We start from the raw sequence: 14651 nt of genomic DNA on the forward strand, positions 1-14651 counted from the left end.
CTCCAGGTGGGTTTCTGGGAGGAGCTGATGGGGCACCCTGGGTTTTCCCCACTCCCAGGCCGGGTCTGGGTACCGGCCTAGGTTGGGCTTAAATCCCTGTCCTTCGGGCTTGGGAGGGTCTCTCTCCCTTCCTGGAGCTGGATTTTTAGCAGCACGGGCGGGCAGCTGGCAGACCTCCGTATGTGCCAGCGGCCTTTTGGCCTGGCCTAGGGTGGGGGGCCCGGACCTGGGTCACCCGAACCCCCTCTCCCCCTTTCCTCCGGATCTCCAGGTGGGTTTCTGGGAGGAGCTGATGGGGCACCCTGGGTTTTCCCCACTCCCAGGCCGGGTCTGGGGACCGGCCTAGGTTGGGCTTAAATCCCTGTCCTTCGGGCTTGGGAGGGTCTCTCTCCCTTCCTGGAGCTGGATTTTTAGCAGCACGGGCGGGCAGCTGGCAGACCTCCGTATGTGCCAGCGGCCTTTTGGCCTGGCCTAGGGTGGGGGGCCCGGACCTGGGTCACCCGAACCCCCTCTCCCCCTTTCCTCCGGATCTCCAGGTGGGTTTCTGGGAGGAGCTGATGGGGCACCCTGGGTTTTCCCCACTCCCAGGCCGGGTCTGGGGACCGGCCTAGGTTGGGCTTAAATCCCTGTCCTTCGGGCTTGGGAGGGTCTCTCTCCCTTCCTGGAGCTGGATTTTTAGCAGCACGGGCGGGCAGCTGGCAGACCTCCGTATGTGCCAGCGGCCTTTTGGCCTGGCCTAGGGTGGGGGGCCCGGACCTGGGTCACCCGAACCCCCTCTCCCCCTTTCCTCCGGATCTCCAGGTGGGTTTCTGGGAGGAGCTGATGGGGCACCCTGGGTTTTCCCCACTCCCAGGCCGGGTCTGGGGACCGGCCTAGGTTGGGCTTAAATCCCTGTCCTTCGGGCTTGGGAGGGTCTCTCTCCCTTCCTGGAGCTGGATTTTTAGCAGCACGGGCGGGCCGCTGGCAGACCTCCGTATGTGCCAGCGGCCTTTTGGCCTGGCCTAGGGTGGGGGGCCCGGACCTGGGTCACCCGAACCCCCTCTCCCCCTTTCCTCCGGATCTCCAGGTGGGTTTCTGGGAGGAGCTGATGGGGCACCCTGGGTTTTCCCCACTCCCAGGCCGGGTCTGGGGACCGGCCTAGGTTGGGCTTAAATCCCTGTCCTTCGGGCTTGGGAGGGTCTCTCTCCCTTCCTGGAGCTGGATTTTTAGCAGCACGGGCGGGCAGCTGGCAGACCTCCGTATGTGCCAGCGGCCTTTTGGCCTGGCCTAGGGTGGGGGGCCCGGACCTGGGTCACCCGAACCCCCTCTCCCCCTTTCCTCCGGATCTCCAGGTGGGTTTCTGGGAGGAGCTGATGGGGCACCCTGGGTTTTCCCCACTCCCAGGCCGGGTCTGGGGACCGGCCTAGGTTGGGCTTAAATCCCTGTCCTTCGGGCTTGGGAGGGTCTCTCTCCCTTCCTGGAGCTGGATTTTTAGCAGCACGGGCGGGCAGCTGGCAGACCTCCGTATGTGCCAGCGGCCTTTTGGCCTGGCCTAGGGTGGGGGGCCCGGACCTGGGTCACCCGAACCCCCTCTCCCCCTTTCCTCCGGATCTCCAGGTGGGTTTCTGGGAGGAGCTGATGGGGCACCCTGGGTTTTCCCCACTCCCAGGCCGGCTCTAGAGGGTGGATCAGGGGGTGTAGTTTGATCTGGGGGGAGTCAAATAATTTCTCAGCTATACTCAGGCTGTCACTGGCAATTTCATACCAGTCTACATTTTGAAACCGCGCGGGGGCTAGCGCCCCCGCGCGATCATATGCTCCTCCCAACCATCAGTACCCCAGATTTACCCTTCTTAACTTCAGTAACACACAGCTTCAATCTCTGACCAAAGACATACAGTAGATCTTACAAATCCCAGAACTATTTAGAAGGACACAAATCGAACACATATTGAACACATATATTTTTTGAATATTTTATGGTTATTTTCTTTAAGTGCTGTAACTCTCTATATATTCTTCTACCATGATGTTTCTATCCACTTTTCATCTTGTCTTTTCTTTGTAAGCTGTTCAGTAAGGATTGTGGTGGAACTATCCCTCAGTTTGATGCCTATGATTGAACTATGTCATGGAAATTGCTGGTCTTGTTCCTATTGCCTCCAGATGCACCAATAACGCTTCGTGGCATTGATCCTTGTTTGCATAGACACATTAGAATGGGAAAACACTATACATACAGATTAGTTATTATCTAATAAATCTCATTACAATGTACCTTACACCCTGAATATTGATATAATGACCTGGCATAGGCCTCAGTTGAATGGGCATTCTCCATTCACGCTGGAACCAGGCAAGCTATCTACGATACATCCAAGGTCTTTTATAGCAACAGTTGGAAGCAGTCCTCTACCAGGAAAGACACTACCAAGGGTGTGACATCGACCTCCTAATAAGACACTTCCGTTTACACTGAGAAGACGTGACAACAACAATGACCTGCGAGAAGACATGACAACAACGATGACCTGCTCTACAGGACATGGTTCTCTCTATTGCCCCTTAAGTGTGAGGTGAAACGAGAGGATACTCTGCACCATCCTGACTGCAATATGGGATATGCAGACTCCATGATCTTTAATACAGAAGAATGATACCAACAACAGAGACTATGTGAGGAATGGAGGTGTATTGCCACTACAGACTATGACTTGAATTGGACAAACTAGTTTGCCTGGAGCCTAGAGTCAGTCCTGTGCCAGGAAACTTCAGGGGTAGGGTCTCCTGGTATTTAGACCATAATTTGTCTTTCCATGTCCCTTATGTTTTGGTGGGCCTATGCAAACAAATGCCACTTTAATATCGTTTTTTACTATGTTCTCTTGACTCCAATCCTTAAGAAAAACAACCCATTAAAACTTTTGAGGTTAACTTAAACTAGTAAGCATGTGCATGGAACTAGATAAATGTACTTTGCCCTCAATGTTTAAAGAGTTACATAAGTCTAATATCTTTAGATTATATGGTGTGCTGCTAAGAAACAATATGTACTACAACTGGGGATTTGAGGGACAAAGTAATTGTATTGTACATGGGTTCAGTTTTGTTTTTCTTAATGTTCTTTGGCTGAAAGTTCAAGGCTGGGATATCATCGATGGAACTACTGAGAATCCTGTTTATGGGTGATTGGGCTTCCACTGTAACTTTACCCTGTCCTCTTTCTTTGCATCTTTGTTGTCATAATTAAAATAATAAAAAAATAAAAAAGAAAAAAAAAAAAAACAAAAAAAACATATACATTGAGAAACCGTAGAAATAGCACAGTGGTAGGGTGTTTGCCTTGCAGGTGGCTGACCATATATTCCCCTAAGCCTGCCAGGAGCGATTCTGAGTGCAGAGCCAGGAATAATCTCTAAACTCCATCAGGTGTGGCCCCAAAACCAAAAAATATAAATGTCCATAAATATATATACATTGAGATTCTGTAGAGTTAATAGAGGGGTAAAGTGATTGTCTAATATATAGTTGACTCAGGTTCAATTCCTTGGCACTGCATATGGTCCCTGAGTCCCCCTCAACTAGGAGTGAGCCGTGTGCACTGCTAGGTATAGCTCATAAGCCAAAAAAATAATTATGAAGCAAGGGAGACAAAAGAAAACTTAATATAATGCTTTTAACCACAAGAATAAGAGGAATCATAAAACCAATAGTATTATTTTATTAATATCTTTATTTAAGCACTATGGTTACAAATATGTTTGTAGTTGGGTTTGAGTCAAAATGCACACTTTATTTTACAAGTGCAACCTTCCCACCACCAATGAGCCCCATCACCCTCCTCCCCCACCTCCTATCTGTCTTCAAGACAGCATTTTATTTCTCTCATTCACTACCATTGTCATGATAGTTGTTGGTGTAGTTATTTCTCTAAATGCATTCACCACTCTTTGTGGTAAGCTTCATATCATGGGCTGGTCCTTTCAAACCTCATCTCTAGTGTCTCTAGGTATTATTACCATACTATCTTTTATTTTTCTTAAGTACCACAGATGAGTAAAACTATACTGCATCTATCTCTCTCCCTCTGACTCATTTAAATCAGCATAATAGTTTTCATGTCCATCCATGTATAGGAAAATTCCATGACTTCATTTTTCTTGACAGCTGTATAGTATTCCATTGTGTATCTGTACCACAGCTTCTGTAGTCACTCATCTATTGTTGGGTATCTGGGTTGTTTCCAGATTCTGGCTACTGTATATAGAGCTGCAATGAACATAGGCATGCAGAGGTTATTTTTGTATTGTGTTCCTAGGGTATATCCCAGGAGTGGTATAGTTAGATCATTCTGAATTTGTGTTCACTCATAAATGCACTCCAGATTACTGTGATAAAGGGCACCTCACACAAGATAATGACATTGTAATAAGTGTACTAATGAAGAAAATTATGATTAAAGGTCAGACCACACATAATCAAAGTAAAATATGCAACATCCATGTTGAAGAATTCTTATGAGGAGTATGAGAAATGAATATAAGACTGAGTCTATGAGAAAAATAGTACAAAGCCTAAATGAAAATCTCAGTTCTTGAAAGAGTTTCTGGAAATGGAAAACCTTTTGTTTCTCTCTGAGTTATTTATCACATGATTTGCTTCAGCACAAACTGTGTGAAAGGAGTGGGAGGCACAAGTTTGCCCTCTTGGTCTTCTGTATATATTGACCCAGAGTGAAGCAGGTAGTATATTGAAATTTTCTTGACATAACTGCCTTGACAAAGCAGTCAAAGAAATATCCTATAGTAAGGTTTATGAAGGTGGATATAGTAAGATGGAAGTGGATGAATTCTGGATATAACAGGTTCAATCAAGTAGAATTTGTTCATTCTCTGTGGTCATATATGATCCAATATTGTGAAAAATGTTAGTAAGTAGGCGTGCTTCTCTTCATAGTTTTTCTTTAACTGAGAACCTAGTAATCTAAAGGGAATTTTAGAATTCTCATTTCTAGTTTACTGCTGGGTACTACAAATTCTAAAGTAATTTATTCAGTTTAATAGGTAATACACCAGAAGATAGAATTTTTGGTGAAAAGTTTCAGCTACAGAAACAACAAGTGTAATATATTGTAACCCCTTATTTCAATCTAAACATACTTATCCTGACAAATTTAAACTGATAACTATGTTAGAGCAGTTTTAAACTTACAGAAAATGAACAAAATACAGTTTAATCTCTTCTGTCTCCTCTCCACATCCACAATTGCCACTATCATTAATACTATACCTTAGTGTGAGTATGGTGTATTTGTTATAACCTATGAAGCAATTGTATATATATATATATATATATATATATATATTAGATATCACTTTGAAAACTACATATTTTAAAATGTTCAATATTATAATTATAAGATTATACTAATTATGCATACATAATCTTACTATTATTATGCATACATAATTCCAACATCACACCCATCACCAGAGTGCCCATTTCCCTCCACCAGTCTGTCAATGGGTCACACAGTCAACCTCTATTTTTTATAAGCCAAGTTGTTGGCAAAGCCATAATGTCAACCATCTCAGTGTCATCCAGAAGAGCTCATTGCTCTAAAATCCTTCTCTAGTCTACCTATTCAATCCTCCTTCCATTCTATCTAAATCTCTATGATTTGGTCTGCCCCAGAATGTTCTGAGTTGGAATCACACAGAGTATAACAAAGCACTTAAAGTCTTTTTTGTATCTTTTTGTAACTTGAAAGCTCATTCATTTTTATCACTAACGATATTACAATGTGTGGCTTAAAATGATTATTTAATTGAAAGATGATTTCTTATGATAAATTATTACTTCTAAAATAATATCTCATTGTTAAGGAAGGATTTATGCCCACCCAGCATTAAGAAGAAATTTTCTGGTTCATTTACCTTTGGAATCTAGCATTTCACTTTCAGATCTAGACTAAAGGTTTAGAGTATTTTCCTAATAATAAATGATGGATTATACTGATTAATTAATGTTTTCTAGTAATTACATCATAATAAGGTTGAACATATCAGAGTTGCTGATCTGAAATGAAACATATTAATAGGTTATACACTGTAAATTCTAACTATACTATAGAAATTATTTACAAAAGTGTGGTGCTTTATAAAATGAACCAATTAAGATGAAACCATTTTTCTTTCATTTAGAAAAATGCCCAAATCTAATCTAATTTGCTGCAGCTGGACACCACCTGCAGGTGTCTGTTTAAGTACTCTGAACATTACACACTTATCTTTTAAATATTGATAATGCCATTTTTCATTTCCTAGACATGAAATCCCACAGGGAATAATTATGCTAATAAACCTTAATGATTCTTGCAAATAAATGATCAAACTAAATTGCTACTGTTGATTTATATTAATGGATGCCTTTAGGATGAGATTTGCCAGTACAGTGCTGCCTCTTGAATTTCAATTCATCTTATTTAGCTGAAGAGTATACATAGTTTGTTAAGTAGATGAAGGGTTTAAAATATAATGTGTTTGTGCAGTTTTTGAGCCTCATAATGTTCAAGCTTCATCATCATCTTGCCTGGTGGCAAATCGGCATTTAATGGTTTCATGTATACAACTTCCTTTCGTACTTTTATTTGTTAGGATGTATACTTAGGAAGTGATTACTTTATGCTTGATTCAGAAGAGCCCAGTTTCCATATGCTTAATTTTATTGTTTCATTAAGATAAGAAAATCTGTTTCTGGAAATTTTATCCCAGAACTAGTAATCAAATTGACTATCTGATATTGATCAAGGACTGAATAATTGTTTGGAAGGAATGTTTGAAGGATGTTATTAAGTAAATTATTTATTATCCTATTTAATTCTAGATTAGTGGAGGTCAGAAAGATGACTCAAAAAATGGGAGCACATGCTTTGCTTGCAGTAGCCTTGCATGTATTCCCATCTCTCAGTACTCAGTTAGGAGTGGTCCCAGCATCACAGTGTAACCTCCACAAAGCAAAAACAAAAACAAAAACAAAAAACAAAATAAAACACTTTTATATTAGAGGGTCTCTTCCTTTTCAGGTCTCTTACTTTCACTCTCACTCTTGATTCACACTTTTGTTCATAATAAGCAGCAAATTGCCTTCTTTGTGGATTCTAAAATAAAGTGGGAAAATAACTAGGGACTTGTACTCTCAGTCATTTCTGTGGTGAGGAAACACTACACAGAGAACATATTTAGTTGTAAATATAAATAAAATTGTATATGGGTGACTTTGTAAAAAACACTTATTTGTATTCACTATATCCCACCAGTAGCTATGGATCTGAATGGTTGCTTTTGGTAAATCTGTTGTAAATCTTAAGCATGCTCCCTTGTATGTGATTTTCTTCTTTGATCTTGCTACTTTCAATAGTCTATTTCTATGGTTTTTATCATTCTAATTAGGATGCATCTTGGAATATTTTTACTTAGATCTATTTTAATTGTACCATTCAGGTATCCAGGATGTGGGCCCATGTACTTTTCAGTCCTTGGAACTTTTCAACAATGATATCTTTGACTGTTGCTTATTCATAGCAGTTGTATCCTCTGGGATCCTGATGATTCTTATTTGGTTCTTCTTGAATTCATCCCAAAGTTCTCTGTCAGCTGTTCATTTATTTGAAGACTCTTTTCCATCTTTTACTTTTTTAGAGGTGTTATATAGCTCATCTTTGAGCTTACTAATTCTGTCCTCAGCAACTGTGACTCTGCTGGTGAGGCTTTCAGTGAGTTTCATATTGCCTGCTTAGTTTTTCAGTTATGGGACTTCTGTTTGATGTTTTCAAATTTCTGTTCTCATATCTTCTTGAGTCTTATTGGCTGTTTAGTCCATTGTTTCTTTGAGTTCATTAAACATCCTCAACCTCTGTAAAGTCCTTACCTGAGGCTATATAGCTGACTAATACTGGTGGATCTTCTGAGTTACTATCTTTGCTCATTAATTATGGTGGGTTTCTATGTTGCTTTTTCATTGTTAGCAGATTAGAGATATTTATTGTGTGCTGTGGGTGGCTGAGTGACTTGAAGAACTGCGTGGCCACATAGCAAAGTAGAGTGGACCAGTTCTTCTCAGGGCAATGACTTGGGGGCGAAAATGGCACTTTAGAATCACAAAGAGAACCCTCTCTGCCACTCTATCTACTTAAGTGTATTAGAACCCTGTGGCTAGGCAGAGCCCAGTCAATGTGATTTTCTTTTTCCTGGCACTTCTTTTTCACTTATGATACTGACCTGGGTCAGAAATGACACATCTGAGACACAAAAAAGGATTCTGCTGCCATTCTGTTTGCCTTCCTCAGTTTCTTGGAACTAATATGCATCAATGCGAGAACCTTTTATGCAATAACAAAAGCAAAACCTAAAACAAAACTAATATTATATTTAGAGGGGAAATAGGTAACTAGTAATCGAGAATGTCTTTTGTATTTATTCTAGCTATCATTTAATTATAAATTTAGCCAGCTCAAAAAGGAAAAATATTAATGGTGGACAGAAAGGGGAAAAGTGTTTATGAACATAGGAAACTCACAGGAATCTACAAATAGATGATTAAAGTTATAAATGGAATTGAAATTAAGTAAGTCTAGTGAATATGAAGTCAATATACTTAAGTTATTTTCATTTGTATGTACCAGCAATAAATAGAATCCATTTTTTTTTGGGCCACACCCGGTAATGCTCAGGGGTTACTCCTGGCTATGTGCTCAGAAGTTGCTCCTGGCTTGGGGGACCATATGGGACACCGGGGGATCGAACCGCGGTCCGCCCAAGGCTAGCGCAGGCAAGGCAGGCACCTTACCTTTAGCGCCACCGCCCGGCCCCAAGAATCCATTTTTGAAGAAGACACTATTAGACATCTTTTTGTCCCTGAAGATTTATTTTCCACCCTATTCTACACAAGTTGTTCCTGGGCTTATGGCCTGCAGCAAGAAGCTCCTTTACTCTCTGGATTCTCTTTGTATCCATCAGTTATCAGAACCTAAGAGAGAAGCAAGTAGTTGAGAAAAATATGGGGATTATATTTCCCAACTCTTCTCCTATCTGGCTTATCTGGAGGCCTCATATCCTCTCTAAGAGAGAATACCTGTATTCTTTAAATAGATAGGCAGTAAAAAAGATAGAAATTTTCCTTATTCACTGGAAATCAAAATTGATCAAAATAAAAACTAACTTAGACAGATTTTTAAATGATTATTTCTCAATTTGATTTTTTTCTAGGAAATTAACCAAAATAATTTTCAGTCAATAATTAAAGATTAGCTCAAGATAAAAACAAAATGAGGCAATGTAGAAGTCAGATAATAATAAGAAAATAACATGGCATCAACTAAAGTAGATGTGAGTAGAACTAAAGTTATTCTTGTCCTAGAGAGAGCTTCAGAATTTGGTATAGAATTTCACAATTCCTTACTACTGCATTGTTCTATAAATATCAAGTAGAATGCCTGATGGAAATTTGAATACAAAAACTTTACAATTTAAAAATACTTTATTTAAACCATTGTAATTTACACAATTATTCATAGTTGGATTTTAGACACTCAATGTTTCAGTACCAATCTTACAGTCAGTGTCAATTTCTCTCCACCATTGTTCCTGGAGTCCATCCCATTCCACCACCACCCCCAAATCCTTAGTCTGCCAGCATAACAAGCCCATATTAAATTTATCTTGTTAAAGTTTGATTCTCATGATTTTATTGTTGTTGACACCAGCTTGGATACTTAGTTCTGTCTTTTCTTTCTGTGTTTTGTGAATCGTGGGGTGTGTGTGTGTGTGTGTGTGTGTGTGTGTGTGTGTGTGATGTTGAACTTAAAATCAACATGAGTTGGTAAAGATTAAGATCTGTCAGTTAAATTAAATTTTCTCCTGTGACGGGTCCATTAAAGGGCAACAACAGTGTAATTAATTGCTTGAGGCTCTAAAACCCAATTTATCTCTAAGTTGACTTTTATTTCATAGGATGCTAATGCTAGGAGCGGCCTTAAGGATTATCTAATCAAGTGTCTCCATTTTATAGAGAAGGGAACAGACATCAAGGAGATTAAGCTACTTGTTCAAGGTCAAGGATTCTGGCTTTCTACAGCATTCTATCTAAAGGTTCCCCAGCATTCTTAACACTTTTGAATTTTTTCATTGATCATGATGTGATCTTTCATAAAATACTTTTAAATTCATCCCTTTAATGTCCTTCTACAATTGTTTATAAATCATTTTTTTTATAATTTGAAGTCTTTTTCATAATAGGAAAGATTATGGAGTTTGAAGGCAGGAGGGCAGTGTGCAGAGTTCTTGAGGAACATAGGAGCAGCTCTGTATAAACTTGTGTAAAACAGGGGTCCTGGTCTACAGCATGAGTGACACCTACCTGACAGATTTCGCTATACCTCCAGGTCCCTATTATGTCTGATTCCATGTTTAAGCAGAAAGAATTAGCATGTAGTGTGTTCTTAGAGAAAGTTAATTGAGGTCATTGTAAGTAAGTTGGCGTGCTAGAATTGCACAAGCAACACTAGCTTCTGTGAATGAGCAGCAAGTCCAAGCATGAGATGCTCTATTCAGATTTCCCTTTAAGAAAACCCGGGAAAGGGTTTTCCAGGATTCTCCATGCTGCCAGGGAAGAGGTTGTCCAGAATTATCCAGCTGATGCACATTGTGATGCGCTGATGTTTGTACAGAGGACTTGCTCGTTTAAGACTGTTCCCCACACAGCCCATACACAGGAACAATCAGTGTGTGGGAATCATGACTTCCTACACAATCTGAGGTATCCCCAATTGGAAATATATACTTGGGGACTCCCTATTGACCAAACAGATATATATCAGCTAGGCTGCAGTTTGAGCAAGGTTGATGTGCTGAATCAGCTGATCTTCTGAGTTGATAATGTCCTAAATTGGACTCTTTCATACATTTAGCACAGATATGTGCAGAATGCGGTCAGTTCTGAGGCTCTCCCTGCACATCTCCTTCACCCTCTATATTTAACCTTTAAAGTTCTTTCTCCAAATAAACTTTAAGATATTCCAAATCTTCCTTGGCATCTGCATCTCAGAAAACCCTAATACAAGCATAGTTATTGTTCTGGCTGATGCCAAGAAACAATAAAATTATCTTTTTAAAAAAGCAACCTTAGAGGTCCAGAGAGATAGCACAGCGGTAGGGTGTTTGCCTTGCATGCAGCCGATCCAGGACAGATGGTGGTTCAAATCCAGGCATCCCATATGGTCCCCTGTGCCTGCCAGGAGCGATTTCTGAGCACAGAGCCTAGAGTAACCCCTGAGTGGTGCCAAGTATGACCAAAAAACCCAAAAAAAAACAAAGAAACAAAAAAGCAACCTTAGGGCTGGAGAGGTAGCAGAGTGAGTATGGCATTAACCTTTCACATGACTATACTGAGCTTGATCTCTGGAATCCCAAATAGTCCCCTAGCATGCCAGGAGTAATTTCTGAGTGCAGAACCAACAGTAACCTGGAGCACTGCTAGGTGTGTCTGGGCCAAAAACAAACAAACAAATAAAAAGCCCACACTCATGAAAAAGCAACTTTGAGAAAGAATTTGAATCCATCTCTGCTGCAGTAACTTGTTGGGTTAGTTTAGTTCCCAGAATTTTAAACTGTGCATTATGGATCCTTATGGAGTCATGTACTGAATGTAGGATTTGAAAAAAAATTAGGGCTGAAGAGATAGCACTGTGGTAAACTGCTTTGAATTGACCCCAGTTGAACAAGGTTTGATCTCCAACACCTAGTAGTACCATATTTTCCGGTGTATAAGACGACTTTTGAAACAAAAAAGAAAGTCAACCGAAAGTCGGGGGTCATCTTATATGCCGAGTATATCCCGAAAAATGTTTCAATATGCCGCTAAACGGAAATTGTCTGAATATTGCCACAAAACGAATTTTCCAACTTGATCCTGCACCAATCACTGCAAGGCTGCTTGGACCGCCTCTCTAACTCAGCCAATCCAAGCAGGCTTTTTATGCATGCAAATTAGACAATGTTCTGGACCCAAATCTACACTGACAAAAGCCTGCTCAGATTGGCCAGAGTCAGAGTAAGTCTATTACAGTATAACCTTTGAACCTTTGCTTGTTGTGATTGGCTCACAGTGGTACATGAGCACAGGAACACATGCAGCCCATGCAACACAGGAACGTTCTGTCTGATACAGCGAATATAGGCCTAAACCTATGTTTTAACTGGAAAATTAGGGGGTCATCTTATACGCCCAGTCGTCTTATACACTGGAAAATACGGTAATCCCTGAGAATAGACCCAGTAGTAAGCCTGAGCATTGCTGTGTGTTTAAAAAAATGAAAGGAAGGAAAGCAGGAATAAGGGAAGGAAGGAAGAACGATTAAAAAATAGAGAAATACAGATAACAGGAAAGAAAGGACAGAAAAATCAAAAGAAAGAAAGGGAAAGAAAATGATAAAAAAGAAACGAAAACAGGGAACAACAAAGAAAGAAAAAGAAGTAAAAATGAAAAATTGAGACAGAAAGAGAGAAAGAAATTAAAAATAAAGAAAATAAAAATAAATCTAAATAAAGAAAAAAGATAAAAGGTACAAAATCCCAAGAAACATAGAGAGAATACCAGTGGTGAAGGCCTCTTTGTGACTCAGAAGAGTCAAGAAGAATATGAACTCTTGCATTTATTCTAGCCACATCACAACACATAAAAAAGTATGAACACCCTGCAATAATCACAATGGGAAACATCACAGAACCCCATCAAATTTAGTGAATGAAGATGGTAGTTCGGAAGACCCAATGAGTATCAGCCACCTATATAGCCTCTTTGATAAAGATTTTAAAGAGGAAATGTTGAGGATGTTCAAGGAGCTCAAACAAACCATGGAATGTACAGACAAAAAGACTCAAAAAGATATGAGAGTACATATAATAAAGCTTCAAACAGGAATGACAGAACTAAAAAATTTGGTTGGCAAAATAAAAGACTCACTGGAATAATAGCTGCTGAGGACAGAATCAGTGTGCTGGAAGACAGCGGCAAAACGCCTCCAGACAACAGAAGTCTTCAAATAAATGAACAGAAGCTGTAAATAATCCTCAAAACAAACAAACAAACAAACAGATGGCAATAAAACTTTGGGATAAATTCAATAGAAACAACATAAGAATCATTAGATGTCCAAGAGAGCCAGAAAGAAAGCCCCTATGAAGAAACAACAAAGATATCATTGTTAAGAAGTTACCAGAGCTAAAAAGTACATCCACCCACAACCTGGAATTCCTGAAGAATACCAAGTAAAAGACACCCAAATAAAAATATGCTAAAGTACATCCTAAGCACAATGATGAAAACTGAAGGCAGCAAGATAAAAAAAAATTACACACAATAAAGCATCCTTAAAGATTTACAGCAGATTTATCATAAGTAACCCTTCAAGTCAAGCAACACTGGTGGGATATAATAATAAAAAAAAAATTCAATGAAATGAAAGCCTCATCAAGACTACTTCATGAAACCAGATTCTCATTCAGATTTTAAGAAAGGATTCACACCTTCACTGATAAACAAGATTTCAGGAATGGTATAAACCCCAAACAGAAAAGAACTGAACGGGGTACTTGAAAACAAGACAGACCCCTGCCTTCCAGAAACATTTACAGGTATGTGCCTGTCTTGAATACAATTCCAAGCACTACATGGTCCCCCTCATAAGCATCTGTAAATGCAGACCCAGAGGTTCCCAATACACAACCTGGTGTGGCCCAGAAGGCTGACCAAGGTTGAGCTGGTCCATAGTAAGAAATACAGTTTGTGCCATGATCTAAGTTATACATAATGTAATCATAAAATGTTTCCACTAGTTTACCTAATTCAATGTACTCATTTTCTGGATGTTTTTATTCTATTCATATATAGACACAATTTTAATTTTATTAAATACAGTTTGAAAACTATTGAATTGAGTGAACTAGAAGACAGAATTAGGATACATCTCTGTCAAACCTAGATAATTTTCGGTGACCTTGGTAACATTTTGCTTTTGGAACTTGTTTTCTTCATATGTAAAATGAAGTAAGTTGTTCTTATGATGACCATTATGTATGGAAAGACTGACTTGTAGTAGGTGCTCAACAAAATAGGCAACAAGACAATGTTTTTAAATGTAAATGGTTGTTGCCATTGCATTTTTATGTGCTTTATCTTCTATTACCTCAAGAAAGGTTTTGTATGTTTTGATTTTGTTTGGTTTGGTTTTTGATTTGGGGGCCTCACATGGCAGTGCTCAAGGGTTATTCCTTGTTCTGACTCAGAAATCACTCCTGGCTTCCCTAGGGGACAAAATGGGACACCGGAGATCAGATTAGCCATGTGCAAAGCAAATGTCCTACCCACTGTGTCCCTCAATGCAAGTTTTTAAAATTAAATATTTATTGAATCACTGTGAGATACAAAATTGTTCAACTGAGTTTCAGTTATATAATGTTTGAGCACCCAACCCTTCACTTGTGTCCACTTCCAGCCACCAAAGTCCCTAGTTTCCTTTCAACCCTTTGACCTGCCTCTATGGCAGACACTTTTCTTTTTCCCCTTTAGGCACTGTGGGTTGCAATAGTGTTCTTGTAAAGGTATCAGGCATATCA

General features: G+C 39.8%; 1 protein-coding gene across 1 annotated transcript in view; it reads right to left on the reverse strand.

Annotated features, from left to right (window-relative positions):
- Nucleotides 1-10744, reverse strand: part of MNS1 (meiosis specific nuclear structural 1) — a 74023-nt gene extending 63279 nt beyond the window's left edge. Inside the window, exon 1 of the mRNA XM_049772840.1 lies at nt 10608-10744. Coding sequence (XP_049628797.1) covers nt 10608-10744 — 137 coding nt within the window. The remainder of the gene's footprint in view (nt 1-10607) is intronic.
- Nucleotides 10745-14651: the final 3907 nt, after the last annotated feature.

This window comes from Suncus etruscus, chromosome 5, assembly GCF_024139225.1.
Source record: "Suncus etruscus isolate mSunEtr1 chromosome 5, mSunEtr1.pri.cur, whole genome shotgun sequence".
In the NCBI taxonomy this organism is placed as follows: Eukaryota; Metazoa; Chordata; class Mammalia; order Eulipotyphla; family Soricidae; genus Suncus; species Suncus etruscus.